Raw genomic sequence first — 27,024 nt, 5'->3', positions numbered from 1 at the left:
GCTGCAGCTTTATATCCATGTCTTTATGGAATAGATTAACAGTAGGAGTGTAATGCTGTAAAATATGGAGATAAATTTAGATTATTTCTGTCTGATGTTAGTTTTCAAGAAGACAACCCGTTTATTTGCTTTATTGGGGCATAAGGACGTCATAGAGGGGGTTCCCATCTTACATACAGTATGAAAGATGTGGTCTCTGATGAGACCCCTTTAGATCGCTAAACTTTTCTGTGACGGTTTTCTGGCGTAGTAAAGTCGCAAACCGCACAAAAGTTGCAATTTGCGGTAAAAATTTCAACTTTTGTGTCATTTCTGCTGCTCACGCCCCCCTAATCAGAAGGGGCACGTCCACCTAAGGGCTGACCAATTTATCATAATTTACGCCAGAGACTGACCGGAATTATGGCTCAAATCACTTTCTGACGCACGGACAGCACATTAATAAATTACGCGCGCTTTACTTCAACTTACTTTATATTAAGACTGGCGTATGAAATGCCAGTCTTCATAAATTCCCGCTATTAAGTGAGGCAGTTAGACACTTCTCTCTGTTTAAATAAAGCACCTGGGTTCACTAATCTTTTGTGTAGGCTGAGCTGACAGAAATGAATTCTCTTAAACTACTCCCACGTTAATATCAGAGGAAGATGAAAAATGGCCGCTAAGAATAACTCATGTCTAGCTGTGCTGACAGTCAATCATAGTCAACATTTTACTGCGTTTTATGGCTTTCAAGATCTGGTTCTATAAAGGTATATAAAAGTGGTAAGATTGGTTTAGATTTATGGCTAGACTAGATTAATGTATCTTGTAGATCAAAATATAATATATAAAAAAAAAGAACATCTTTCTCATACTTTCTGTAAAGCAGAAACTATTGTGCTATATATAAGGTGTAAAAAAAATTCTAGGTACTTTTTTTTTTTTTTTTTTTTTTAGCGTACACATGTCTGAATTGATACTTAGTCATATCAGTTACCGTCTCCTTTTGGGCATATAGTCTAAATTCCTTATGTCGGGGGATAAATATTAAATTACCTGGCACTCTGTCATGGGCAGTATATTAGGATTACCAATAACAAATGAGCAAAATATCCTAACGTTGTGCATTAGTAGCAGAATATCGTGCCGACGTCAAATCAGGATTACCTTTCTTATATATGTCCCATTTTTAGCGATGGTGTTAGCAAAGGGTCGGTCCAAATATGTTTGGACCACTGATTGTTAACAGAGGCCACAGATGACTGTTAGCATAGCCAGACCTTCACATGCTTGACCGACAGAGGTCTTTGTTTCCTGGTGGGACTTCAGGTATATTAGTCCAGGGCTACATGATCACTTCAGCAGTGCAATCTCGACATTAATCTTTCCCTCCCTTTGTGTTGCCCTCAAATAGAAGTGAATGGTAAAAGGAACGTTAGGCCTCATTCAAACGAGCGTATCCGATTCACGCGCGTGAATCTGGTCCGTCCGTGTGTGTGTTTCGTTATGCATCAGTGTGCTTTGCGAGTGGCATGCGTTATTCACGCACTCGCAAAGCACATTTTTTATTTTATTTTTATTTTCAATCTAGTTGATGCGCAAATCACGCACCGCACACAGATGTGCATCCGTGTGCAGTGCGTGGTTTTCACGCACCCATAGACATCAATGGGCGCATAGGTGTGTGAAAACGCACCAATATAGGACGTGCAGTGAGTTTCACGCCGCGGACTCTCGCTGCGTGAAAACTCCTGCATGTGTGAACGGCCCCATTGAAATCATGTGTGATTTCCATGCGCGGCACACGGACGTTATTCATGTTCATGTGAATGGGGCCTTACTGTCCAGTTCCTTTAGCCTTAAGATACGCAAACTATCCTATCTTTTTGATGCTCCTCTCAGGTTTAGCAAATTCAATGTCTAAACCAAGCCTAAGTTCCTTCCACAATTAACACATGAGATGGAAAGCACTGGAGGTGATGAAGCTTGAATAGCAGGTGATGTGTAAGGACCAGGAGCCTCTGCCTCATCGGGGAACATATCCTTTGCAGAAACAGGTTTGCTGTTTTTTGTAGAGGCAGCTTTGTTTCAGAACAAGGTACTCCGTGGCTTGTATAGCTTCATGACTTGCCATGTGTGGTATTTGTCTTGGTAAACAAAATAAAAAATGAAGCACGCTCTTAACAAATCTGGCACATTTTACCACGACTCTTAGCCATGTATCTTTTTCAAAACTTTGTTGAAAGGTGCAAAAAGTGTCTAAAACACATAAAAAATTTGGCGCACAGAATGTACACCAGTTATTTGGTGGAAATTGTGCCAATGTTCTGTCGTGTTTTGCCAGGTAATCTCCCCCACAGTATTCTAAGCAATGATCAGGCCCCCAAACTAATTTTTATGAGATTTCTTGTCAGACAAATAAAAAAAATGCATTAAAAATGGATGATTTAATATTTTCTATTAACTAAGCTAATACTTAATGACATTAAAATATCTAACAAACTCCTTTAAGTATCTGAGTGGCAGATACCTAATATCCTTTTTAACATTTTCTGTACACCGCTATCTCTACCGACTCCCCTTGATAGCAGTGAACCTTCATATTAGATCATAGTGGTCTGACTCTCGGCACCCCCGACGATCCGCCAATTGAATTGGCAGCGGCGCTGCATCCTCTTCATTGTTTACATTGGGTTTCAGGCTGTTAGTACTTGCTCACAACGTTACTTTTGTAGCGGCTGTGCATGGTATTACAGCATTGTCCTTTACAAGTGAGTTCTAGTTCTCCTCCTATGTGTTTGTTATAATCCTTCTATCTTTGCTGTAATGGAGGACTTTATGTGCACTACCTTCTTGGTGAGCTTGTGCTTATGCACTGAAACAAACCTGAAAAAGGCAGAGCCGCAATTGAAAGGGACAGAACCTCCGCTCGAGCTTGTGAAGAACGGGGGTGGATTTCCAACTACCTCGGACTTTCAATCGACAAACAACTAATATGTAGTGACTGATCACAGCTGTGCCCTAATGGTGCGGAGCAGTAAAGCACCCAAATAAATAGCAGATGAGCATTACCCTGTGGTACGAAGTTCGTATCATATTTAAGTTCTGGACATCCTCCTTCATTTTGAGAGCATACAGGAATTGTCTCTCACTAATATAAAGCCAACTTACGTTTGCTGACACAGTGACTGTCTTTACCCAACCCCCCTTTATCCCACATCTCCGTTAGGGGCCTCCGTCACCCCGATCCGGCAGGGTTTATTGGAAACCATAGCGCAGCAGCGGTCCAGTTAAATCACGGGCACTCCGACGGAATGCCAACAGAACCCATTAAAGTCGCTTCCCTACTAGTGCAGAAAACAAAGCCCAATTTATTGCATGTAGTGGAGAATGGTCATAGGAATAATATTCCTATTATTTCTACTTCTACAGGGATCCACACTGCAAAGACTATATTCTAATATAGTTTACACAAATTGTCTAGCGCCTGAGATTCCAAATGCCAAGGGTTTTTGTTGTTTTAGCCCTTCTATGCTAGAATGTAGGAAAACCTGGGAAAGAGCAAATGAACTGCAATATTGTCTGTCTGCCATTGTCATTGGCAAGAGGTATTTCACCTCTGAATGTGCTGCGAGTTCACAGGGATTAAGCTGTAATTAGTACTATTGGGCTTGTAGGGGTCAGAGGTCATGGTACTGTTTGCTGAAGAGGGGTGTTAGGTCACTCAAGCTGAATCAGTTAAAAGCAAAGAAATGACAGAGGTTAGTTTGCACAGGGGCAAAATGGCAACCCAGACAACACAAAAGATTAACACTTTTCCCTACTTAAAGAAGTGAAAACAAACACCATAGATTTTAAGATAGTAAAGATGGAGGGTAATGATTCCTTCTGTGTGACATGTAAATTTCCTGTTTTTATTCTGCAGCTTTTTGGTTATATACAACCTACAAAAAGGGCATATATAAGCTCAAATATCTGACTTAACCCAAACATAATAACCTATAAAAAGTCACACTTTACAACAGCGCACGTTAAAATTCCGTTATCTTTATTATGACAAAAACTACAAGGACATAGTAAAAAAATCATTGAGATAAAAACGAGATAAAAATATCACTCACACTAAAAACAGTCGCCAGTTGGGATCCATAAATCTATGCTTAAGGGAGACATGTTAAAAGTGCAATCACTAACAAGATATATAATATGTATATATTCTATATAATTCCTATTACAAAGACCCCATTAAGGCCTCCTTCAAACACGTGATTTAAAACGGCATAAAAAAAAGCCGCTTTTTAAAAAAACGTTTTGCTTTCCTGCGTTTTTGTAGTCCTATAGAGAGGCCTATGGCAAAATCGCCTGAAAAACGCATAAAAAAAAAACACCATTAAAACACTGCGAAAAAACGCAGCTTGGAAGTCCAGGCTAAGCATCACTTGAAAGTGGCTAGTGCCAGTTGTTACATAGTTGTCCCAATGGTAGCATCATAATAAGAGAAACATATACAGACCAATATCGACCTAGAGTTTGACAGAAGTGGATTGTATTGATACTGTGCTAGGGTGGTCTGAATATCTCAAATATATGTGAGTCATATTTAATGTTAAAAGAGCGGCATTAGCACATAGCGGAGTATATATTTGTATGAGGGCATGTATATGCGTTTTATATACATATATTGACCTTCTAATAAACATTGACCATGGATGATCAGATAGATGGAGAGAGATCTATAGACAGACATTCAAATCTCTCTTTTGTTGATACTTGCCAGGTCATTAAGTTCTCGATCTGTCTGAAATGTCATGTTACGGGCTTGATGTGGTTTTTTTTTGTCATTAGTTCACCTAGCTGAACGTGTCCTTTTTATTGTTAACCTGTGCAACATGAGAAATAGGTTTGCACCCAGGAAAGCGATAAGTGATATAAAGAGGTAGAGTGACTTTTTAATGTAGAACTTTTCATGCTTGATTGGCTGAAGGAAGCAGGTCCTTTCCCTGTGAGGTTGATGCCTTGGATGACAAGGACTATGTACAATTTGAAAGCCGACTTGAAAGGGATGTGCACTGAGCAACTGTCTGCTGCCAGTCACCCAGAACCAGAGGCCTATTTAGTTTTACTCAGTGCTGCGCATCAAAGAGGGAATTATTTTGTAAGATTAGTTTTGTCCACAAACATAGGCAGCTGCGCTGCTTCGGGGGAGCAGAAGTGATTAGGAGGTCAGGATTTGTCACAGGCTATTTGTTCAGTGTCACTCCTTAGACATAGCCGGACCAGGTAGCTCATGTCAAATCGGCTATAAATCCTGAAAATGAGATCCGAAATCTGTACGTTTTCATAACTAAAGTCGATAGAATTCTCTTGAGGCATCCCATGTTTTCTATACATATCTTGTTTGTCACAGTCCTGTTCAGTACAAGCACAATTGTGACTGTATAGCATGACTGCGCACAAGTAACAATTCGACTCTAAAATATCAATTCAATAACCTTCACCAAATCAAAACTTCTGGGCAGTACGGTATGTCCTGTTAAATAAGAGACAAATTCATGTTGGTCATAAATGATCGTTTAATTCCCATAGGTGCATGCACTGTGGAAATTCCTTGCATCTATGGTCTTCGTAAACTAGTCCGAGGCCAGAATCACACACCGTTTTGATGCAGTTTATTTCGCCAAAAAATAGAAGTGGCCATAAAAGAAAGGCGATGGATCAGTCTTTTTTTTTTTTTTTACACCTTTCTTTCCTTTTGTATCCACTTCTGGATTTGGCTCAAAAAATTGAGCCAAAAACTGTATCAAAACTCTGTGTGTGATCCAGGCCTTAAAGTGAATGTTGGCCTTTTCACATCATGCATGTTTCTGTGCGGTTTAAATTCCGATACAGAGCTCCAAGTGACTTGCGTAGACACTGACGACCTGCAGTCGCTATCAGAGGGAGCTAACTGCATACTGTTATATGTTGAACTTCATAATACCGTATGCATTAAAAGCTATGTACATCCTTGAAATCGTGTTTTGTTGTTGTTTGTTTTAAATAAAAATGTCTATCCGTGTGTTTTGTGTGACTTTGTAATTACATTTTATTAAAAATTATTTGTACTTTTTGAGATACAGCTGCTTTCTTTCCTGTATCAGTCAGGTCCCCAGGACTGACAGATTCAGTGTCAGCCAGTCCAGCGTGTCTCTGACACACAGGATCGAGCTGCTATCGATCAAATCTAAGTTCATAACCTAGATGTGGTCGGGAACAGGTGGATCCTGCATGTCTGACCCGCTGACTCTGAACCAGTCAGTGCCGCTGACCTGATGGATTCAGTCTCGGCGCTATATAGTGCTGCTCTGTATACAGGATACAAAGCAGCTGTATATCTAAAATTAAAACTCATTTTCAATAAAATGTAATTAAAGAGTTGCACAAAATACACTGATAGACATTTTTAATAATAAAAATAGCTATTTCAAAGGTGTAGGTAGCCCTTAATCTCCCATGCTGCCTTTAGCGCCACATGCAGCCTGCAATGCCATTTTGTGAGTCCCCAGCCTTCTCTGACACCCCCATATGTGGGGACTTCCATGTTTGGAGCTTCAGAGAGGAAGAGATTCGTTGGCTACGCATGAATGCAGCTTCTTCCCGTGTCGTTTTTGGCAATAATTCTCATAAACTACAGTGGAGAAAACTGTGCTTATACCTGGCCATCTTGTTTCTTCCTCACTGGAGTGCCAAATCGGGGAGCAGGGGATCCCTATTCTCCCATTAAGTGGAAGTCCCAAATGTGGAACCCACATCTATCAGACATGTATGGCATATACTGTCAATATGTCTCGGATGGGAAAACCACTTCTAGTTGTATTGCGGCCCTTGTAAGTGGTATAAGCGAGCCGACCATAAAAGGTTGTGCACCTCTGCTCTATTGCCAACGTGTTTATCTTTTTAATTAATGAATATGCAGGCGATTTTGGAATTCTGTAGTAAAAAATAAAGATATATTAAGAAATTAAGTTCTCAGACAATTTTAAAAATACCAAGACATAAATTTGCCATGAGTAACATTTCTACCTACCTTAAAAGGGTCTGAACACTGAGACCCCCACGATCGCTAAATCGGCAGAAGCGCTCTAGTGAGTTCTGTGCTGCTTTGTTCCTGATCAGTTTTCCTCGGAAAGCTGAGCCAGTGGTATACGGACTCATATACTTTTATATTCTATACATATACTTTACATATACTATTGAACCCATACGCCACTGGCTCAGCTTTCTGAGAAAAGCCGATCAGAAACTAAGCAGCACAGCGTCACCCGGGCGCCTCTGCAGCTTCGTTTTAGTGATCGCTGGGGCTCTCCGTACTCGGACCCCTACCGATCAAAACTTTTGACATGTCAAAAGTTTTTTGAAAATATAGTTACCCTTTTAAGAAACAATCACTGGTTGCTCAAATAATTATTTCAGTAGTTGGCTTATTAAACACAGATGTTACAGTAGTAGTATATACATCAGGGTTTACATCCATCCCTAAGGGTATGTGCACACGTAGTGACCAAAAACGTCTGAAAATACAGAGCTGTTTTCAAGGGAAAACAGCCCCTGATTTTCAGACGTTTTTTGAGCAACTCGCGTTTTTCGCGCCGTTTTTTACGTCCGTTTTTGAAGCGGTTTTCATTGGAGTCTATGAGAAAAAAGCTCCAAAAACGTCCAAAGAAGTGTCCTGTACTTCTTTTGACGAGGCTGTATTTTTACGCGTCGTCGTTTGACAGCTGTCAAACGACGACGCGTAAATGACAGGTCGTCTGCACAGTACGTCGGCAAACCCATTCAAATGAATGGGCAGATGTTTGCCGACGTATTGTAGCCCTATTTTCAGACGTAAAACGAGGCATAATACGTCTCGTTTACGTCTGAAAATAGGTTGTGTGAACCCAGCCTAACCTATTACAAATAGGACATGGCTGGCCTTTATCATAGACTTGCAGAATAATCATTGAAAATGGCGCACTTAGAGTACAATTTAAAAAGAAAGATTAAAACATATGTCATATTGCACTTCTAGATTATTTGATGAAAACAGAAACTAGAAGAAAAAAAAAAGGTATATAAGATATGAGACTTTATCTGCTTGGGGTAAACAATGTAGATATGGGAGAAGGAGGAGGGGAATTTTTATGAGAAGAGCAATGAAAATATATTCTTTAGTCCATCTTGGTAGTGTCCTCAAACTTTGTGTATGGTAAGTCCCAATGTAATATTATTTCCAGATTACAGCATATTGTATTATGCACCTAAATTGCTGCATAAATTTGAAAAAAATCTGATATCGGTCTAAGATGTCTCATTAATGAAGCAGATCTGGTCCATCTTGTTTGGAGGTTCCTAAACCTATATGGATACTGGATGAAAAACATATCTAGAATTAATAATGGTTACAAAGTTAATATTCTGCTTGAAATTGTGACCTGTATTTTGGTAAACTTATTGAATTTAAATTCGCAGCAATCAAAAGACCGCTACAGAACAGCTATTATATTTAACTGTAAAGAAATTGTGATTAATTGGATCCGAGCGGATGCCCCGACATATGAGAAATGGACCTGGTCTGTTAATACATTTATGATATTGGAGAAGAGATTTTGCTCTGGTAGAAAATATATTGGTAGTTTAAGAATAGGCTAATTCTTGCTTATATATAGTCATTTTAAATTTTTTTCAATGTTGCTTCGCTTCTCCTATTTTGTCATATAGGTTGGGGTGGGGTATAGATTAAAGGGCTTTAAGGTGTAAGTTATTGTTAATAATTTTCTTGTATGGAAAAGAAAATCAAGATCAGTAAAAAAAAAAAAAAAATTTACATTTTGGTGGAAGGACATAAAAACGTAACAAACTCCCAAGTACTAAACATGTGATTGGGGAGAAAGATATGCAGCTCCTTTTCTGCCTTCTATACTTTCAAGTTAATAAAAAGAACGCGCATATCTTGGATTTTGAAATCTTCCACTGACATCATATAAAAGGAGTTTTCCATGTATGAAATGATACCTTAAAGCCTTAACCCCTTCCCGCACCTTGACGTAACTGCACGTCGAGGTGTGCAGTAACTTTGCGCACCTCGACGTGTAGTTACGTCAGTGCTTTGGCAGTTAACCGTCGCGCGGCGCTACACCGCAGCGGCGGTTAACTGTGCAGGGTGTCTGCACTGCATTACCCGTTGCCGATCAGTGGCAGTTAACCCCCTTCGATGCGGCGTTCAATTTGCGATCGCCGAATTTAAGCTGTTGAGCGCAGATCGCAAGCCCCCGCGTGAAATCACGTGGGGCTGGCGATGGTACCCATGGCAACCGGAGGCCAGACAATGGCTTCCGTGCTGCCATGTACAGAAGCCTATGAGGACCAGCCGTAGGCTTCCTGTCAGTGTGACTGTCACGTCACAATGACAATTGGAATGCATTACACTACATAGGTAGTGTAATGTATTCCAGCAGCGATCAGAGCTGCAAGTCTAAATGTCCCCTAGTGGGACAAGTAAAGAAAGTTAAAAAAATAAAAATAAAAATGTTTTCAAAAAAGTGTAAAAATAAAAGTTATAAGTTACATAAACAAGAACTGCTTTTTTTCCTATAATAAGTCTTTTATTATAGGAAAAAAATTAACACGTAAAAAAAAAAGTACACATATTTGGTATCACCGCGTTCGTAACGACCCCAACTATAAACTTTAATATTATTTTTCCCGTACGGTGAAAACCACAAATAAAATAAACGAAAAACAATGTGAGAATTACTATTTTTTTGGTCACCACCCCTCCCAAAATATACAATAAAAAGTGATCAGAAAGTCGCATGCACGCCAAATTGGTACCAATACAAACTACAACCCGTCCCGCAAAAAAACAAGCCCTTACACAGATTTTTTGACTGAAAAATAAAAAACTTATGGCTCTCAGAATATGGTGACACAAATAATAATTTATTTTATAAATAAGTTATTTTATTGCTCAAACGCTGCAAAACATTAAAAAAAACAATATACATATGGTATCGCCGTAATCGTATCGACCCGCAGAAAAATATATAATGGTCATTTATAGCCCAGGGTGAACGCCGTAAAAATTGATGGTATTTGGTCACCTTGCTTGCTGAAAAATGGAATAAAAAGTGATAAAAAAAATCGCATGTACCCCAAAATGGTAAAATGACAATATACTGCAATACATTAGTGATCTTATGATTGCTGGTTCAAGTCCCCTGGGGGACTAATAAAATGTGTAAAAACAAAAGTAAATTATTATTAGTGAAAAAAAATTCATAAATATTTAAAGTCCAAAGAGAAACCCTTTTCACATTTTTTCTCTAAAGTAATGTAAAAAAATACACAAAATTGGTATCGCTGCCTCCGTAAAAGTCCAAACTATTACAATATACCATTATTTAACTCGCACGGTGAAAGCCGAGAAAAATAAAGAATTTTAAACTGCAAAATCGCTGTTTTTTGGTCACATTGGCTCTATCAAAAAATGTAATAAAAAGTGCTCAAAAAGTCTTCTGTACCAAAACATGGTACCAATAAAAACTACAGCTCGTCCCGCAAAAAATAAGCCCTCGTACACCTCTATTCACGGAAAAATAAAACAGTTATGTCTCTCGGAAAGCTGGGAGAAGAAACGAAAAAGAAAAAGCAAAACATGGATCAGTTCGGAAAGGGTTAATTACTTTCTAATGGAAAAATATTTATGACCACGTGGGGTATTGCCGTACTCGGGAGAAATTGCTTTACACATTTTGGGGTGCTTTATCCTTTGTGAAATTGAAAAAATTCACATTTTTGTGGAAATAATGTTGATATTAATTTTTACGGCCTAATTCTAATTCTGCAAAGACGTGTGTGGTCTAAATGCTCATTATACCCCTAGATAGATTCCTTAAGTGGTGTAGTTTCCCAAATGGGGTTACTTTTGGGGGGCTTCCACTGTTTTGGTCCCTCGGGGGGCTTTGCAAATTCGACATGACACCCAAAAAGTATTCCAGCTAAATTTGAGCTCCAAAAGCCAAATAGCGCTCCTTCCCTTCTAAGCCCCGGCGTGGGTCCAAACAGCATTTTATTACCACACTTGGCGTATTTCCGTAATCGGGAGAAATTGTTTTACAAATGTTGGGGTGCTTTTTCTCCTTTATTCCTTGTAAAAATTAAAAATGTGTAAGTTTTTTCACAGAAAAAGTCGATTTTCATCTTCACATACTAATTCAAATAAATTTAGCAAAAAAACTGTGGGTTCAAAATGCTAACTATACCCCTAGATAAATTCCTTGAGGGGCGTAGTTTCCAAAATGGGGTCACTTTTGGGGGGTCTTTACTGTTTTGTTACCACAAGATCTATTCAAACCTGACATGGTGCCTAAAATATATTCTAAAAAAAGGAGGCCCCAAAATCCACTAGGTGCTCCTTTGCTTCTGAGGCCGGTGTTTCAGTCCATTATCACACTAGAGCCACATGTGGGATATTTCTAAAAACTGCAGAATCTGGACAATAAATATTGAGTTGCATTTCTCGGGTAAAACCTTCTGTGGTACAGAATTATTTTTTTTTATTACAAATGCTTCAATTCCTGTGAAACACCTAAACGGTTAAAACACTTTCTGAATGCTGTTTTGAATACTTTGAGGGGTGCAGTATTAAAAATGGGGTGATTTATAGGGACTTTCTAATATATAAGGCCCTCAAAGCCACTTCAGAACTGAACTGGTCCCTGAAAAAATAGGCTTTTGAAATTTTCTTGAAAATATGAGAAATTGTTGCTAAAGTTCTAAGCCTTGTAACGTCCTAGAAAAATAAAAGAATGTTCAAAAAACGATGCAAACATAAAGTAGACCTATGGGAAATATAAACTAGTAAGTATTTTGTGTGGTATTACTATCTGTTTTACAAGTAGATACATTTAAATTTAGAAAATGCACATTTTTGCTCATTTTCTCTAAATCTTGGTGTTTTTTACAAATAAATATTGAATTTATCGACCAAATTTTTTCACTAACATAAAGTACAATATGTCACAAGAAAACAATCTCAGAATCAGGCCGGATTCACACGAGCGTGTGCGTTTTGCGAGCGAAAAAAACGAGGTGTTTTGCGCGCGCAAAAGGTCCATAACAGCTCCGTGTGTCAGCAGCGTATGATACGTGGCTGCGTGATTTTCGCGTAGCCGCCATAATTATGACACACTTTATGTTTGTAAACAGAAAAGCACGTGGTGCTTTTCTGTTTTCATTCATAGCTTTTACTGCTGTTGCGCGAATCACGCGCGGGACACGGAAGTGCTTCCGTGTGCTGCGCGTGATTTTCATGCACCCATTGACTTCAATGGGTGCGTGATGCGCGAAAAACGCACAAATATAGGACATGTCGTGAGTTTTACACAGCGGACACGCTGCGTGAAAATCACGGACTGTCTGAACAGCCCCATTGTCTAACATAGGTCCGTGCGAGGCGCGTGAAAATCACGCGCATTGCACGGACATATTATACGTTTGTCTGAATAAGCCCTCACTTGGATAGGTAAAAGCATTCCAGAGTTATTACCACATAAAGTGACACGTCAGATTTGAAAAATCGGCTTCGTCCTGAAGGCCAAAACAGGCTATGTCCTGAAGGGGTTCATTTTGGAATAAACTCCTATAGGGGTTGTCATCCAACTTTCATAGACTTCCAAATGATAGCTATAGGGATGTGCGATGTATGACCACATTTAGAAATTTGTGAATAGAGGGCTGCTAAATGACTTATTTATTGGTGATTTTTTTATTTTTATTAAATGGAATAAAAACCTTTTTAGTTGTTGTTTTTATATCCGTTATGTACACTACTGTAGAGGTCCTCATAATAACGCTCCACTATTACCTTTTTATTGCCAATGTGAAGGGCAACAAATGAGATGTATGTTTTACTAACTTGACAATATGGGCAAAGAGTGATGAATAGCCAGCGATCCATTCATCTTCATTATGCTTACTGGTGTGCGGTGCTCACATAATGGGCCATTTTTGTTTATGTAACGTGATTCAACTGATGGCAAAGTACATTCCAGCAAGCATTGCTTCCGTTACTGTGCAAAAGATCTCCTCACATTGACTGTTAATCTAAGGTTGCAATGAGGGTGCACTTACCACTGTTGATCTGGGTTGTCCGGTATCAATTTACTAGATCACAAAATTCTTTAACTGTTGTTCTTCTGTTAAGTTCTATATATAATTTTATTAGCAAGTGATCTTTTTTTTTTTCTATTACTGATAAGCAAGAGCAATGTGTAAAGTATACAGTAGTTAAAAACTCTTATTTCTGAAAAAGTTAATGAAGAATTGCATATTCCGTTTTTTTCTGACCACTGCTTTACGGTCCCTACACACCCCTTCATTAATACATTGTGAACTATATGTGCCTTTTTATGTAATTATACACTTCTTTCTTATACTATTGTGCAGGTGAGAGGCAGAGGTATACCGGAGAACGGTCAGGATTTGATGGGGATGATTCAGATGGGGCAGAAGACGATGACAATGATAATGAGGATGAGGATGAAGACAGTCAAGCAGAGTCGGTCCTTTCTGCTACTCCATCTGTTACCGCAAGTCCTCAGCATTACCCTTTTCGAAACGGCCAGCAAGAGGCATCTAGCGCTGATGAAGACGTTCGAGTGGTACATTCTTTTTCTCAAGCTAATTCAATGGATATTCTTCCTAAAGCTTTGATCACCAAGATGACGGCATTGACTACATCGACTATTTGCAAGCCAGAGAGTTACGAGAAGAAAGGATATGAAGTACTGCAGAATGCTGTACCTCCTGAAGGTGAAGCATCATCTCCCAAATCCCTTTGTCACCAGATGTCCATTGATTATCCAGATGCCGAAGATGGACTTGAGGGCAAAGTGGAGTCAAAACACCTTACCTCGTCACATGTAAGTTGCATAGTTCTACCTAAAACCATAACCTTTTACGAACTGTAATATAGAACAGTTGTGACCACACATGATGGATGGATGTTATCTCACACTGTATCAAGTATTTAATCTTCTATTATGGGGGAACATTTTTTTTATTGAATTTCCTTCCTTGAATAGACTATTTTTCGTTTTTCCCTCCCCATCTTTCAAGAGCCATAACTTTCTTTCTTTTTTTTGTCGATATAGCCATATGGGGGCTTGTTTTTTGGGGAACAAGTTGTAGTTTCTATGGCACTATTTAACCCCTTAGCTTGTTTTTGGGGAACAAGTTGTATTTTTTTATGGCATCATTTAACCCCTTGGCTCCATTCGCCGTACAGTTACGTCAGATGTGTGCTGTCACAATATGGTGCGGACTCCGGAGCGGTGGGTGCTGGCCGTTTCAAACAGCTGACACACGCCTGCAACGGTCGGGATTAGAGAGAACTCTGATCCTGGCGGTTTAACCCCTCAGATGCTGCGGTCAATAACCAACCCTCTGTCTAACAACTGCCGTAGTCGCTACTGACAGCGGCAACTAAGTGGTGAAACGGCCAGAAACTGATCTCCGATCCCGGCCATTAGAGCAGTGTATCAGCATATATAGCAGGCTCCGCTCGTGAACCTACTCTATACCCCCCTCTTCCACTAGGACATATATGGCCATTTGCGGGAAGAGTTTAACTTTCTAATGTATCTTTATGGGGTTGAAGGTCCCCTTTTCAGATACAAAGCTCCAAATCCTCAACATGAAAAAAAAATATGAAAAGATAATAAATAGACTAGAGAAAGTTTAGACACTTTCTGAATACAGTTTATTCATTGAACCCAAAAATAACGCTGTGTGCAGTAAGCTCCTAAACTCCATTTAGAGTATTTGGAGCTCTGTATCTGAAAAATTTAGTTTCGACCCTTATAAAGATTAATTAAGAAATCAAATGGCACAGAATTTTGGACCGAAACATAACACAATGGTAAAAGATAGAGATTAAATTTAAGGTTTACTAGAGTTTAGGGTCCATTTTCAGTGCTTATATTGTGTGTATCAATTTCCAAACGTTCTTAATGTGATTGTCTGTCTTGGACAATCCCTACTTCCATTGACAATAAAATGATCACAAAGTTTCCTCCTGCTGGGACCACCAGAGATTAACCGTAATTTGTTGGTTAAACCCGATGGCAAGTGTTTCGTTTCCCTGCAGCACCACTACAGGGTAAATGAAGCATTACACCGTTTTTATTCATATCAATGGGTTGCATGTGTAATGCATGACAAGACTGTTCCTCCAGAGCGAGAGATGCTCTTTATAACTTCTCTCCACTGTGGCCAACAGAGAAGCCACCTCTATTAACTCAGAATTCCCTAAAAGCATATATGAAAAAAAATGAATTTTCTAAACTAGAAAACCCCTTTAAATAAAATAAAAAAAGTGCCTGTGAAGCAGACATATCACAATTTTTTTTTTCCTCTAGTAAAATTTAAGTTCATTCAGTGAGATTACATATTCCATTTATTTCAATAATATCCAATGATGAAAGAAAGCCTTTTCTGTGAAGGGCTTGTTAGTGTTTTGATTTCAATGTGGTTTTCATTGAAATGTTAATGTACCCATGGGGAGAAAATAGGCAGACCTTTCCAAGATTATTAATAACTCACTGTTGAGATATTCTCAGCACATTGCTGGTGAATATGTATTTGTGATACATTCTTGCTGAGAATGTTTACTCTTTTGTCAGCACTTTAACTGAAGTACGAGATTAACCATCTAAACATTCATTCACTCTTTTGATGATCGTTTTTTTTATAAGAGCCGAGTACCGATAATTTCAACTTTACTTCCAGATTTTATTGAACTGTAATTTCACTTTTATTCCATTATTTTGGTGTTTTAATTTAGTTTTTCCTTTCAAAATTCTACTAATGTGATATTTTTGAAGTCATGATGACACTAGTCAGACATAGATGCCTTAACGACTGCCATATGCTTGATCCAGCCTCAGCGATGGATATATCAGTCACTGTGATCTTGTGGGTACTGTCCAGGATACCCGCAAAATCGCAACAGAATGGCTGGATCGGAGATAAAACTGAACCCGGTAGTTTAACCCCCTTAGATGCCACGGTTAATCGTGACCGTGGCCTCTAAGGAGTTTGACAGAGGGAGGGGGCTCCTTGTGTCAGCCACGTTACGTGCCGATGGGTTCCCATGGCAGCAAGGGGCCTAACAGAGGCCCCCTGGTCTACCATAGGTAAAAGCCTATCAGGACATGCTAAAAGTACCAGAAGGTCCACACTGCAACCCAGGCCTTATATGTCGCTTAAAATACATTTGTGTTTTTTTGTTTTGCAGCAGTTTTACCATGATTACGGCAAAAACTTATGCAGTTTTGCCATGGTTCACAATTTATGCATTGATTTCAATTAAAGGCGTTGCTTTTTTTTCCCCACGAGCAGAAAAAACGGCTCGTGGGAAAAAGGGACATGCCCTATCTTTAGGCGTTTACGTCTCTAACCTCCCATTGACCTCAATGGGAGGCAGAGTAAGCGTATTTCGCGGCATTTTTTGCCCGCGACGCTCATTGGCATCAGGCGAAAAACGCAGCGAAAATCGGCGTGCAGGCAGAGCAAAATCTGCCTCAAAATTCCAAACTTCTCTGCCTGCAAAAAACTCTGTGTGAACTCAGCCTAAGGCAGACATGACCTGATACTCCGGTGTGCTGCTGTTTTTTATTTTAGTTTTATTTATATTCTTTTCTTTAAGTTGCAGGTGGGTTTTCAGCCTGTTTACAGTCTATTTTAAACCCCCTGCGGGTGCCAGGAAAACAGGCAGTCCTCTGCTCTGTTTTTCCCTCTCCACCAGAAACCCCTCTGTTTCTTCTGCTGTCTAGGGAAGTACTGTGTTTTTTTATTTGGAAGTTATTCCTTCTCTATCGGCATTTCTAGGTGTTTTAGCCCTACTAACCTCTGGATCTTTGTTTATGGTCCTCGTTCTGCTGTCGCTGTGGCCTGGCTTTTTATTTTATCTAGCCCCCGGCTTGTATCTGGCCCAGGCCGCAGTTGTTTCCTCCAGCATTGGCTCCAACCCCGGGCTGTCGGGTGCTTCTTTTTCAGCCTGTGGCCTCCTTCCTTGTATCTGCTCTTGATTAGAGGAAGACCTTCTCAAGAGGTGGCGTTTGCGGGTGGAGCATAGGTCTTTAGAACACCGCTTCCTCTCCTGACCAGCGCCATTTTCAAAACGGACTTGAGGACTTCAGCTCCGTTGCAATTTATTTTTGGTGCCAGCCTTCTCCTGTCTTCATCCATAGGAGTACACCGCTCAAAAGGTCTGGTAGACCTGCCTGTTGGCTGTATTGTTTGTTTGATTTATTGTATTTCCTATGCGGTTCATTTTCTTTTTCAGGCATTTCTGCTTGTTTATTTTCTGTTCCCCTTTGTGTCATGTCTTCTCTTTGGATGACATGACAGAAAGGATGTTACCAAGCAGCATATACAGGGGGGCCAAGCAACTTTTTTGCCTGTGGCGGTTGTGATAAAAAGTTTACCAACCTAACCCATTTTGCCCACAGTGCTAACTATCTAGGGCCCCAAGATGTCCCTGTCCCCCCAATGATGTGGCAATCCCTGAATGGGCGATGTCTTTTGCTCAGACCTTGGGGGGACATTTGCAGACTATTCCAATCCATGGTTCAGTCTGTAGAGCGTTTACCTCTCCAGACTGCGGCTGAGCTCAGGGGCCTCCTTCTTTTCTTTGTTAAGACTCTGTCTACTACTCGCAGTAAATCCTATTAGAGCGGTAGGGGTGCCTTGGACAAGTCTCATTCCTCATCAAGCTCATTCCAGGGAGATCCTATTGCAGGCCTCATTGATCAGGTTGCCTCTAATGTGGATCAGTATCTTTCCTCACGTGTCTTCAGATTCAGCCAGAACAGGAATTGCAATTGTCTTCTGCTATGCAGGAGTTAATACATTCTGTAAGACACTTTGCATGTGATAAGGAAATTTGAAACAAACTCTCTTGTCTCACGTTGAAATTTAACCTGACCAATAATCATTGATGCCCCTGTGTCCAGGTCAAATTTGCCCCTGTAGATAGTGCCACAGTGTCCACTGTAGATAGTTCCAGTGCCCACTGTAGATAGTGCCCACATATTTCCACAGTGCTTGCTGTAGATAGTGCCCACATATTGCCACACATATTTCCCGTGTAGATAGTGCCACAGTGTCTCCTGTAGATAGTGCCACAGTGTCCATGTAGATAGTGCCAGCCCCCCTGTTGAATGGGCCACTGAAGCATAGAGGGATTCCGCTCCTGGAGGAGCCCCTTTGGTCACTGTCCATAAATGGACAGTGTCGTCAGGGGCTCCTTCTAGGAGCGGAGTCTCCGGCCAAAGCATCAGCAACGCTACGACCGGGGATTCCGCTCCTAGAGGGAGCTTCAGTGGCACTATCAATGGGGTTGCTGGCGCTGTCTACAGGGGGAGTGTATTCTGGCTACTTATATGGACAGTGACATCAAGGGCTTTCCCAAGACAGGAGTCCCCGGCAAGAGCTCTTGCTATGCTCTTTCTGAAAACCATTGGGGAGAGAGCTGGCATACCGGAAATTGCAGCACTGCTTCAGTGTTTGCAGCACTGTACTTCTAAGCTCCCCAACAGTGATCAAACACATGGTTGTTTGATCAAACTAACGGGGAGAGATGCCTGCACTTGTGGAGAGAGCGGCAGACGGTGCATCTCATTCAAGGGAATAGGCTTTACATTGTCTTGATTACTTGGGAAATCATTGACTGTGCTTTGCAGGTTTACATGTTCTTCTAGCCGCTTACATACAACTTTGTAAGGCAGTGATATTTTATCAGATTATACAAGATTTGCTCTCTTCACATTTGCCCCAGTTTTCCATTATTCTGCCTGCAAAAAACTCAGTTTGAACAGGGCATTTTCAGCGTGGATTTCACCCTTTGCAATTCATAGACTGAAATCCGCAAAAGTCCACGCATAGGGGACCTTTTTTGCCATTAATTTCTTCACAAATACTCAGCGAAGCCACTGCACAATCTGCATGGGTTACATTGTAAAGGGTGAAATCTGTGGTGAACATCCTCACCTTTTCCGCAAAAGAATGAGCATGCTACAGATTTGAGTCCACAGCATGCTCTGTCTTTCCATTTTCTTTCTCTAAGGCCCCATGTACACGGCCGTGCGATTTCATCCGTATACTCTCCGCATTTGCGGATAGTATAGGGCACATTATATCCTATGGGCCAATGCACACGACCGTGGTTTTCACAGTCCGTGCATTGGCTGGAGCCGGGCTCATTAAACTCAATGCACAGTTGTGATTGCGGATGGCCCACAGAGGACACTTCTCGGGCTGTCTGTGCCATAATTACAGAGCGTGCACAGAGCCACAGTCGTGTGCATGAGGCCTTGATCGTATTGGTTTTTACTGTCCGCAAATACGGATGCACATCCGTAGCTGTCTGCAACTGCGGAAGCGCACATAGACTTCTATGAGCGGGTCCGCGCCACAATTGCGGACAAGAATAGGACATTTTCTATGGCCCGGACATTATGAATGGGTGCGCAATTTTATCCGTAATTATGGATTTTGTAATTACGGATGAACACTGCGGTTGTGTGCAAGGGGCTTTGCATGTCTATCGGATTTCCAAAACTTCATCCACATGTGTTGTCATTTAAATTGCCAGATTTTCGGTGCATTTACAAAACGTCAGACCTTGCCTAAGAGGTCCCATGTTGACTTTTCTAAAGGTAGTCTACATGATTTCGGTTTGTAGCCATCATGTTTAAGGTACATTTATGTTCCCTTAACCATTGTGGGGTTGAAGTTGTTTTCTTATGTGCATCAGTGTGTTAAGTTTGTGAGTATATGGAAATCACATTCCATTTTTCCTTCCCCATACTCCATCCACCCCAATATTTTTCTGTGATGCTGGCTTCAGCAAGTTTGTATCTCTCTTCTACTGATCCAAATGCAGTAAGCCCTCACAAATACACCACACCTAGCTCATTTCCAAGCATTACCCTTACTTTGCCAGTGTACAGTGCGTTCTCAAAAGAAAAATTCCATAAAACCCTGTTCACACAGTTTTTTGCAGTCAGAAAAATCCAGACAGAATTTTGAGGCAGATTTTGATCTGCCTGCACGCGGTTTGCCGTGTTTTTCCTCACCATTGTTGCTCGCTGGGAAAAAACGTCTCCGCCTCCCATTAAAATCAATGGTAAGCGATTTATGCAGTTTTTTGGAGCGTTTCCCAATGCAATAAACGTGTCAAAAAACTCTGTGTGAACTCCTAAAGTTGCCTGCTGTTTGGGATTGCATGCATGCCACGTATATTTGCCAGTGCCTTCTTTTAGATTTATTTATGTTTTGTTGAGCACGCTTAAAAACTTGGACACAGACCGTTGACACATGTAGTTACAGCATAAGTTGTGTAATAGTTGTTAACATTAAAACATTACCAAGAGTACGGCACAAAGCTGGAATATTTTAAAAAATAAAAAAGTTTTTGTTTTTTTAAACCATACTGGCACATTTTACTAAAGCAGAATCAAGCACGGGGATACATCCATCATTTTTAACGGTTTGCATCACCTTCTCAAAACTGTATTTCTATCCGCTATTGGACTTGCTATCAGTTGTAAATAGATATTGTACAGTGCTCTAGCTGAGGAGATGTTAATGTTATTGATCTGACTATCCGCTATAAAAATAGGAAAAAAACACAATAAATATTTCATGAGCTTAAGTCTCATTCGGATATAAGCCGCTGTTTATTTTTGTCACAAAACATTAAATTTTATCAGTCTTTTTTGTGTCTTGTTACAGGGCTCTCCATCTGTCCACACACCATCTTCCCCAGTAGACCGGAGCACGCAGACAATGGATTCATCTGTAGCAGGATCGGATATTCTCCAACCAATATTAGCGGACACGACTCATCGGCCAGCTCAAATATCTACAGCACCAACACATCTATATAGTCATTTACCTTTACATTCACAGCAACCTGTAAGGTCACCCTACAGCATGATTCCAGTAGGAGGAATTCAGCTTGTACCAGCTGGATTAACAGCATATTCCACGTTTGTACCCTTCCCAGCTGGACAAGTGCAGCTAACTATACCGGCTGTTGGGGTAATTCACAGAACTGCAAGTGTTCACAATGACAAGCCTGCAGAAGTACCGAACACACCAAGTCCTATAGGAGTTACTGAAGTAAATGGCGTTTTACCTTATCTTCCAATTGGTCAAGTTAATGTGCCTGGTCTGAGTGCATCAGGCTTACAACCAATTCAGCCACTCAGCATGGAAACTGTAAACATATTAGGTCTTTCCAGCCCAAGCATTACTCCACAAATTCATCCCTCAGGTTTAACTCTAAATGCAGTTGGCTTGCAAGTTTTAGCAACAAGCCCGGGCTCGCAGAACAACCCTAGTCAACAATCTCACATTCCAGGCCTACAAATTTTGAACATAGCATTGCCTACTTTAATTCCATCTATTAGCCCACTATCTGTTGATGGCCATGGAGTTCCTGATAGATCTCCTTCCCGTAGCACAGCTCCTTGTCAGGGTCTTGCCAAAATTCCTGGTGCAGGTGCCAAAAATGTAAAGCTGTCTGAATCTTTACAAATTTCATCAAGGATACAGAAATCCCTAAAAGAATCAGGTGAGGGTACAGTCGTTGAAGGAGTTACAACTTGTGGTACGAGTACTGAAAGAGACAGTCAACTGAAGCCTAACATCAGCACCAGTCAGATTAAAACATCTGCCAAATCAGATCTCTCTTTTAAGGCTCATTCTCAACCACCAAACAGGTCTTTAGGTCACGCTCTTCCACCCCTTCGACATCAGAGGAGAACTGAGCTAATCTCAAGACAGAGCACAGTGCAGTTCAGCGATTCAAGCAGTGATGATGATGAAGGCAGACTGGTTATAGCAACCTAGAAACGAATCATTTTCATCTTAGTTCCAGTATTTTTTTACTTTTTTGTGGGAAGGGAGGGGGTATAATGATAGACTTCGAGGTTTATTTGAAAACCTTGTTTATCTTTAAAGCACATTTTTCTTACACGTTACTTGTGCAATCATGAACTCTTGACCAATAATTGTTGTTTTTTTGTCTGCTCCTGCCGTTTTGTATATGTTGTATAGACAATTGTGCCTTTCGGAATTTATGTGTAGAAATCTGTACATATCGGTGAATAAAATATAAATATCTATAAATATTATATATGTACATAACCAAGGTAGTTGCTTGTGTTTAGTACGTACGTTCCTATCTCATGTTGAGTAAAATAATTAAATTATATATGTATATGTTGCACTGTTAAATGTAATTTGTTTTTTGTTATGGACGTGGGGCAACTTTGTGTACAGATCTTGTATGTACAACTCCATATTTATTGTGTCCATATTAGTCTTGGAAAATGGTTCTGTCCATCTATGTGTGCAAGACGGTAGCTTTACACTTAAAGACAGAATTCTGTGTTAACAAATGTTCCAGTAAACCTTTTATTACGGACTTTATTTTTGTTTCTACTGTGTGTTGTATAGTTGAGAAAAAATTATATTGATTGTTTAAAGGAAGCAATCCTTTAGCATATACTGTGAAATTGGTTCCAACTCTGCCCTCTTCTATGGAAGTTCTTGTCATAAGAAGACATTCTAGTTTCCCTCAAATCATACACAAACTCTAGTTATGGGCCCACTGTTTTAGGGGTATGTCTGCATTTGAACACTAAATTACAATTTACATATAGATATAATCTTCATTAAAACTTGGGTAACTTTGTAATACATTGCATTACTTATCTTGTAATAATCCTGATTTACTGTCACTGGTATCCCAGAGCTGCATTCGCAGTGCTGCTAGTTGTCATAAATGATCAACAAGCTTGTCACTAGACAAGTGCCAAACCGCTTAATGATTTTTTTTAATCATTAAAAACTTAACCTAAGCATCTGTTCACTTTTTTTTCTCTCAGAACTGCTTCTATTCTTTGTTTCACCGCTGCACGTTACTCTGAGCGACGCTGATAGATACTCTAGTACTGGCATCATTGGGAGTAAAACCTGCTGTCCGCTCGTCCCAACCATGCATTGTAAGCATGGTTGAAACTATCCCCCCTCGTCTACCTCCCCGCAATCTTTTTTATTTTTTTTAACCCCCCCTATTTTATTTTAACCCATTTATCCCCCGTTTCAATCCCCCACCCCCGTTCTAAAGTTTACACTGTTATCCCTATGTTTACATATAGACATCACAATCACATCACACCTTGAGCGCAAGCACAGTTTACAGACTGCTACTGTATGCCGTCTGCAGTTTGACAAAAGCTCAAGGACTACTGCGCATGCTCTAGAGCCGTCCATAAATAGGAAGAGAGGCGGCCGGCTGGCCAGAGAGAGGTGGCCGGGCTGGGAGCCACCGCAAATTCGCTGGAAGGCGCTCTCTCAGGGCCATGGCCATTTTCCATATCGGAGGAAGCCGTAAACCGTGCGTAAACATGGCCACCGCTGCAGGACTCCAGTGGTAACCGAAACCCTGGGCAACTAGCGGAAAACAAAGAGGGGGACTCGCCATGTTGCTTAAAGAGGCTCTGTCACCAGATTATAAATGCCTATCTCCTACATAATCTGATCGGCGCTGTAATGTAGATAACCGTGGTTTTTGTTTTGAAAAACGATCATTTTTGACCAAGTTATAAACAATTTTAGATTTATGCTAATTAGTTTCTTAATAGACAACTGTGCGTGTTTTTACTTTTTACCAACTGGGCGTTGTACAGAGGAGTGTATGACGCTGACCAATCAGTGACCAATCAGCATCTTACACTTCTCATTGTTCCAACCCAGCTTCTTTCACTGCACAATCACGCTGCAACAATGAGAAGTGTATGACGCTGATTGGTCAGTGTCATACACTCCTCTGTACAACGCCCAGTTGGTAAAAGTAAAAACACGCCCAGTTGTCTATTAAGAAACTAATTAGCATAAATCTAAAATTGTTCATAACGTGGTCAAAAATTATCGTTTTTCAAAACAAAAACCACTGTTATCTACATTACAGCGCCGATCCGATTATGTAGGAGATAGGACACTTATAATCTGGTGACCGAGCCTCTTTAAGGAATATCTAGTGAACACTACAGGATTGAAAAATGAAGGTATTTACTAAAGTGCCTAACTTTGGGTTACCTTCAATTTAAAATATGATTATGTAGATGGGAATACCCCTTTAACTGAGCTCCTATCATTCAGTGAAACAGTTAGTTTTCATACACCATACATTATTGCACAGAGCATGTGAAAGACTGGTTTTCTAATATAATTTTATCAAAGGTCCGTGTTCTGTAGTACAGAATGACCATCCTTATGATTTATGTGATGCTATTAAAATCTCCAATCTGTCTAAATACACCTGTGTTCTGGGTATATACAACAGGCCGCAATGATTTTAGTAGGCCGCAATGATTTTTACTAGTAAGGGTCTGTTGACTGTTTTTCATTTAAAAAAAAAAAAAAAATCGCTGTATTCTCCTCCCTTATGAAACCTAGTGGAGATATATATTCTTTACAATCCAATGTCCTATTTTAGAAATTCAACAAAGTCTCCTATAGAACGATATGTGCAGCTTTGTAGCCAATCATATAAGTAAACAAATCTACTTGTCTAATTTTCTATAAACCATGATCTCTCTGACTAAAACGCTTGCAAGCCGAGCTTTCCTAGGCAGTTTATGAAGATTTTGGGGTGCTGCTTGCCCCCACAGGCCAACTTAGTCTGAACAGAGACACAAAATCTGTCTCCTGCTATCTGCACAGACCCATGAACTCCTTAGTGAGCACCAATACCCTTTTTTACGGCATTCCCTAAAAGAGCTTAATCCTTTACATGGCACATCAAAATAGCCCCTGCAGCATTGTCCAGATTTAGGAGGTACTAAAAATAGAGTGAAAAAACACAGCGCCACATGTGTGTATCAATTGTGAATAAGATGAGCAAAAGGATCGTAAATGCTCACCTGTTGAGTTGAAAAATATCTGCAAGTACAAAGCTGCTGCCGATCCCAACGCAAAGCTCCAAAGAGATGCCAAAATTGATTGGTATAGAATAAAAAATAATAAAAAAACGGGATACTGAGGCACTGCTTAGTGAAAAGTTATTACATTTAATTGAAGTAGTAATAATAATAGACGATTGCTACGCGTTTCAACGCCGGACTGGCGTCTTCCTCAGGCAAGTTGAGATGACAGTAAGGTGGTACATATATATACAGATGGAATGCAGGTCTTAATTGAGCCAAATTCAGACCAGAGCCGTGAAAAAAAACCGCCAAAAACAACGGGTCAGAGTTCCATCCAAACAAAAATTTTAAAACAATTCGTTGTTGTCGTATGCTACTATCATTAGTAAAATTAGAACGATCAGACAGTACATAACTACATAATTAATAGGAATGAAATAGTTTAAACATGATGGCATAAAATATTGCATGAAAAACAATGGGGATACAACGTGGGGGTGGACTGGATTAAAGAATTACACATTAAAAATAAAAATAAAATAGATAAAAATGCATTTGAAATCGCTGGAAAAAACAGTATATATAGATACATATGAAAATGAATGTACAAACAATGACACGGGTTGTCATGGAGACCAGGAGCCACACGGCAGGGAAGGAGGTCAGAAAGGGGCTAGTGGAACGCAAGGTGAGACGCACAGCGAGCATGTCGCAGGGCGCCGGCAGACCAAGTGTTTGTTTATAACACGGGCCGTAGTCATAACGACCGCTATTACAGAGATACGGTGGCCGGGAAGGTCCAATTGAATTTATGGAACGCACAGTGACACGCAAGATCGCGCAAACAATGAGCAGAAGGATTGCAACGAAACAAGGACCGGAGAATCTCGAAATTATAAATAGAAAGATACTTGATTAGGTTTAGATGTTATTCAATTAATAATGTATAAAATGAAAAGCAACTATTGAGATAATGATCATTTGTATAGAAATGAATTGGGTATTATCTGGAGTACTAATGAGATGAGAGAATGCAATACAAATATCCCCACACCTCCTCTATAATAAAAACATACGAAGATTAAAAAATAATAATAAAAAAACATATGTAAAAGTGCATTTTAAACTGTAAAAAAAGGATGATCAGTCCAATGCAGATTCTGCGACGTCATTGAGGCCATTTGGATACAAGGTCCCCAATTTGTAGATCCAAAAGTTCTCCCTTTGTTTTAACCTAATGAACCTATTAGATATATCTACAGGGATGTATTCAATAGGGGTGACAGTTATGACATCAAAGTTACACTTATGCTCTATAGCACAATGACGTGATGCACTATGTTTGGTGTATCCACTTTTAACATTGAACCTGTGTTTGTTGATCCTATCTCTGAGGGTTTGGGTAGTACGGCCCATATATTGTCGATTTACATGGACATTGGAGAAGATATATGACATAATTGCTTCCGCAATTTAAAAAACTTTTAATCTGAAACTTTTCGTTAGTTGACACAGAAGTAAAATCCATTTTTGTATTAGTAATACTGAGGCAGCATAGACATCTCGTTCTCCCGCAGCGATAGGAACCATTTATAATCAAAGAAGTTTTGATAGGTATTTGGGAACTATTCCGAAGTTTGCTAGGTGCAATTAAACTCTAAGGAACTTAATTTTTTTCATGACTCTGGTCTGAATTTGGCTCAATTAAGACCTGCATTCCATCTGTATATATATGTACCACCTTACTGTCATCTCAACTTGCCTGAGGAAGACGCCAGTCTGTCGTTGAAACGCGTAGCAATCGTCTATTATTATTACTACTTCAATTAAATGTAATAACTTTTCACTAAGCAGCGCCTCAGTATCCCGTTTTTTATTATTTTTTATTCTATACCAATCAGATTTAGGAGGAGCAGGTGTCCAGCGGTCTAATGACAGCCGAGCTCCTGCTTTTTCGGCCGGACCGTTAAAGCCATTAGATGCTTCAGTCGTTATTGACCATAGCATCTAAGTGGTT

The 27,024-nt window shown here is 40.0% G+C and overlaps 1 protein-coding gene across 3 annotated transcripts in view; it reads left to right on the top strand.

Annotated features, from left to right (window-relative positions):
• HIVEP1 (HIVEP zinc finger 1) overlaps nt 1-22,505 on the top strand; it is a 245,536-nt gene extending 223,031 nt beyond the window's left edge. For all 3 annotated transcript variants that reach the window (XM_075826632.1, XM_075826631.1, XM_075826633.1), the window contains 2 exons: nt 13,450-13,925; nt 20,803-22,505. In XM_075826632.1, the coding sequence (XP_075682747.1) occupies nt 13,450-13,925; nt 20,803-21,924 (1,598 nt within the window). In that variant the 3' untranslated portion in view covers nt 21,925-22,505. The remainder of the gene's footprint in view (nt 1-13,449; nt 13,926-20,802) is intronic.
• Nucleotides 22,506-27,024: the final 4,519 nt, after the last annotated feature.

This window comes from Rhinoderma darwinii, chromosome 5 (genome assembly GCF_050947455.1).
Source record: "Rhinoderma darwinii isolate aRhiDar2 chromosome 5, aRhiDar2.hap1, whole genome shotgun sequence".
Classification (NCBI taxonomy): domain Eukaryota; kingdom Metazoa; phylum Chordata; class Amphibia; order Anura; family Rhinodermatidae; genus Rhinoderma; species Rhinoderma darwinii.
The sequence above is the reverse complement of the archived record's forward strand: the minus strand, read 5'-3'. Positions and strand labels throughout refer to the sequence as shown.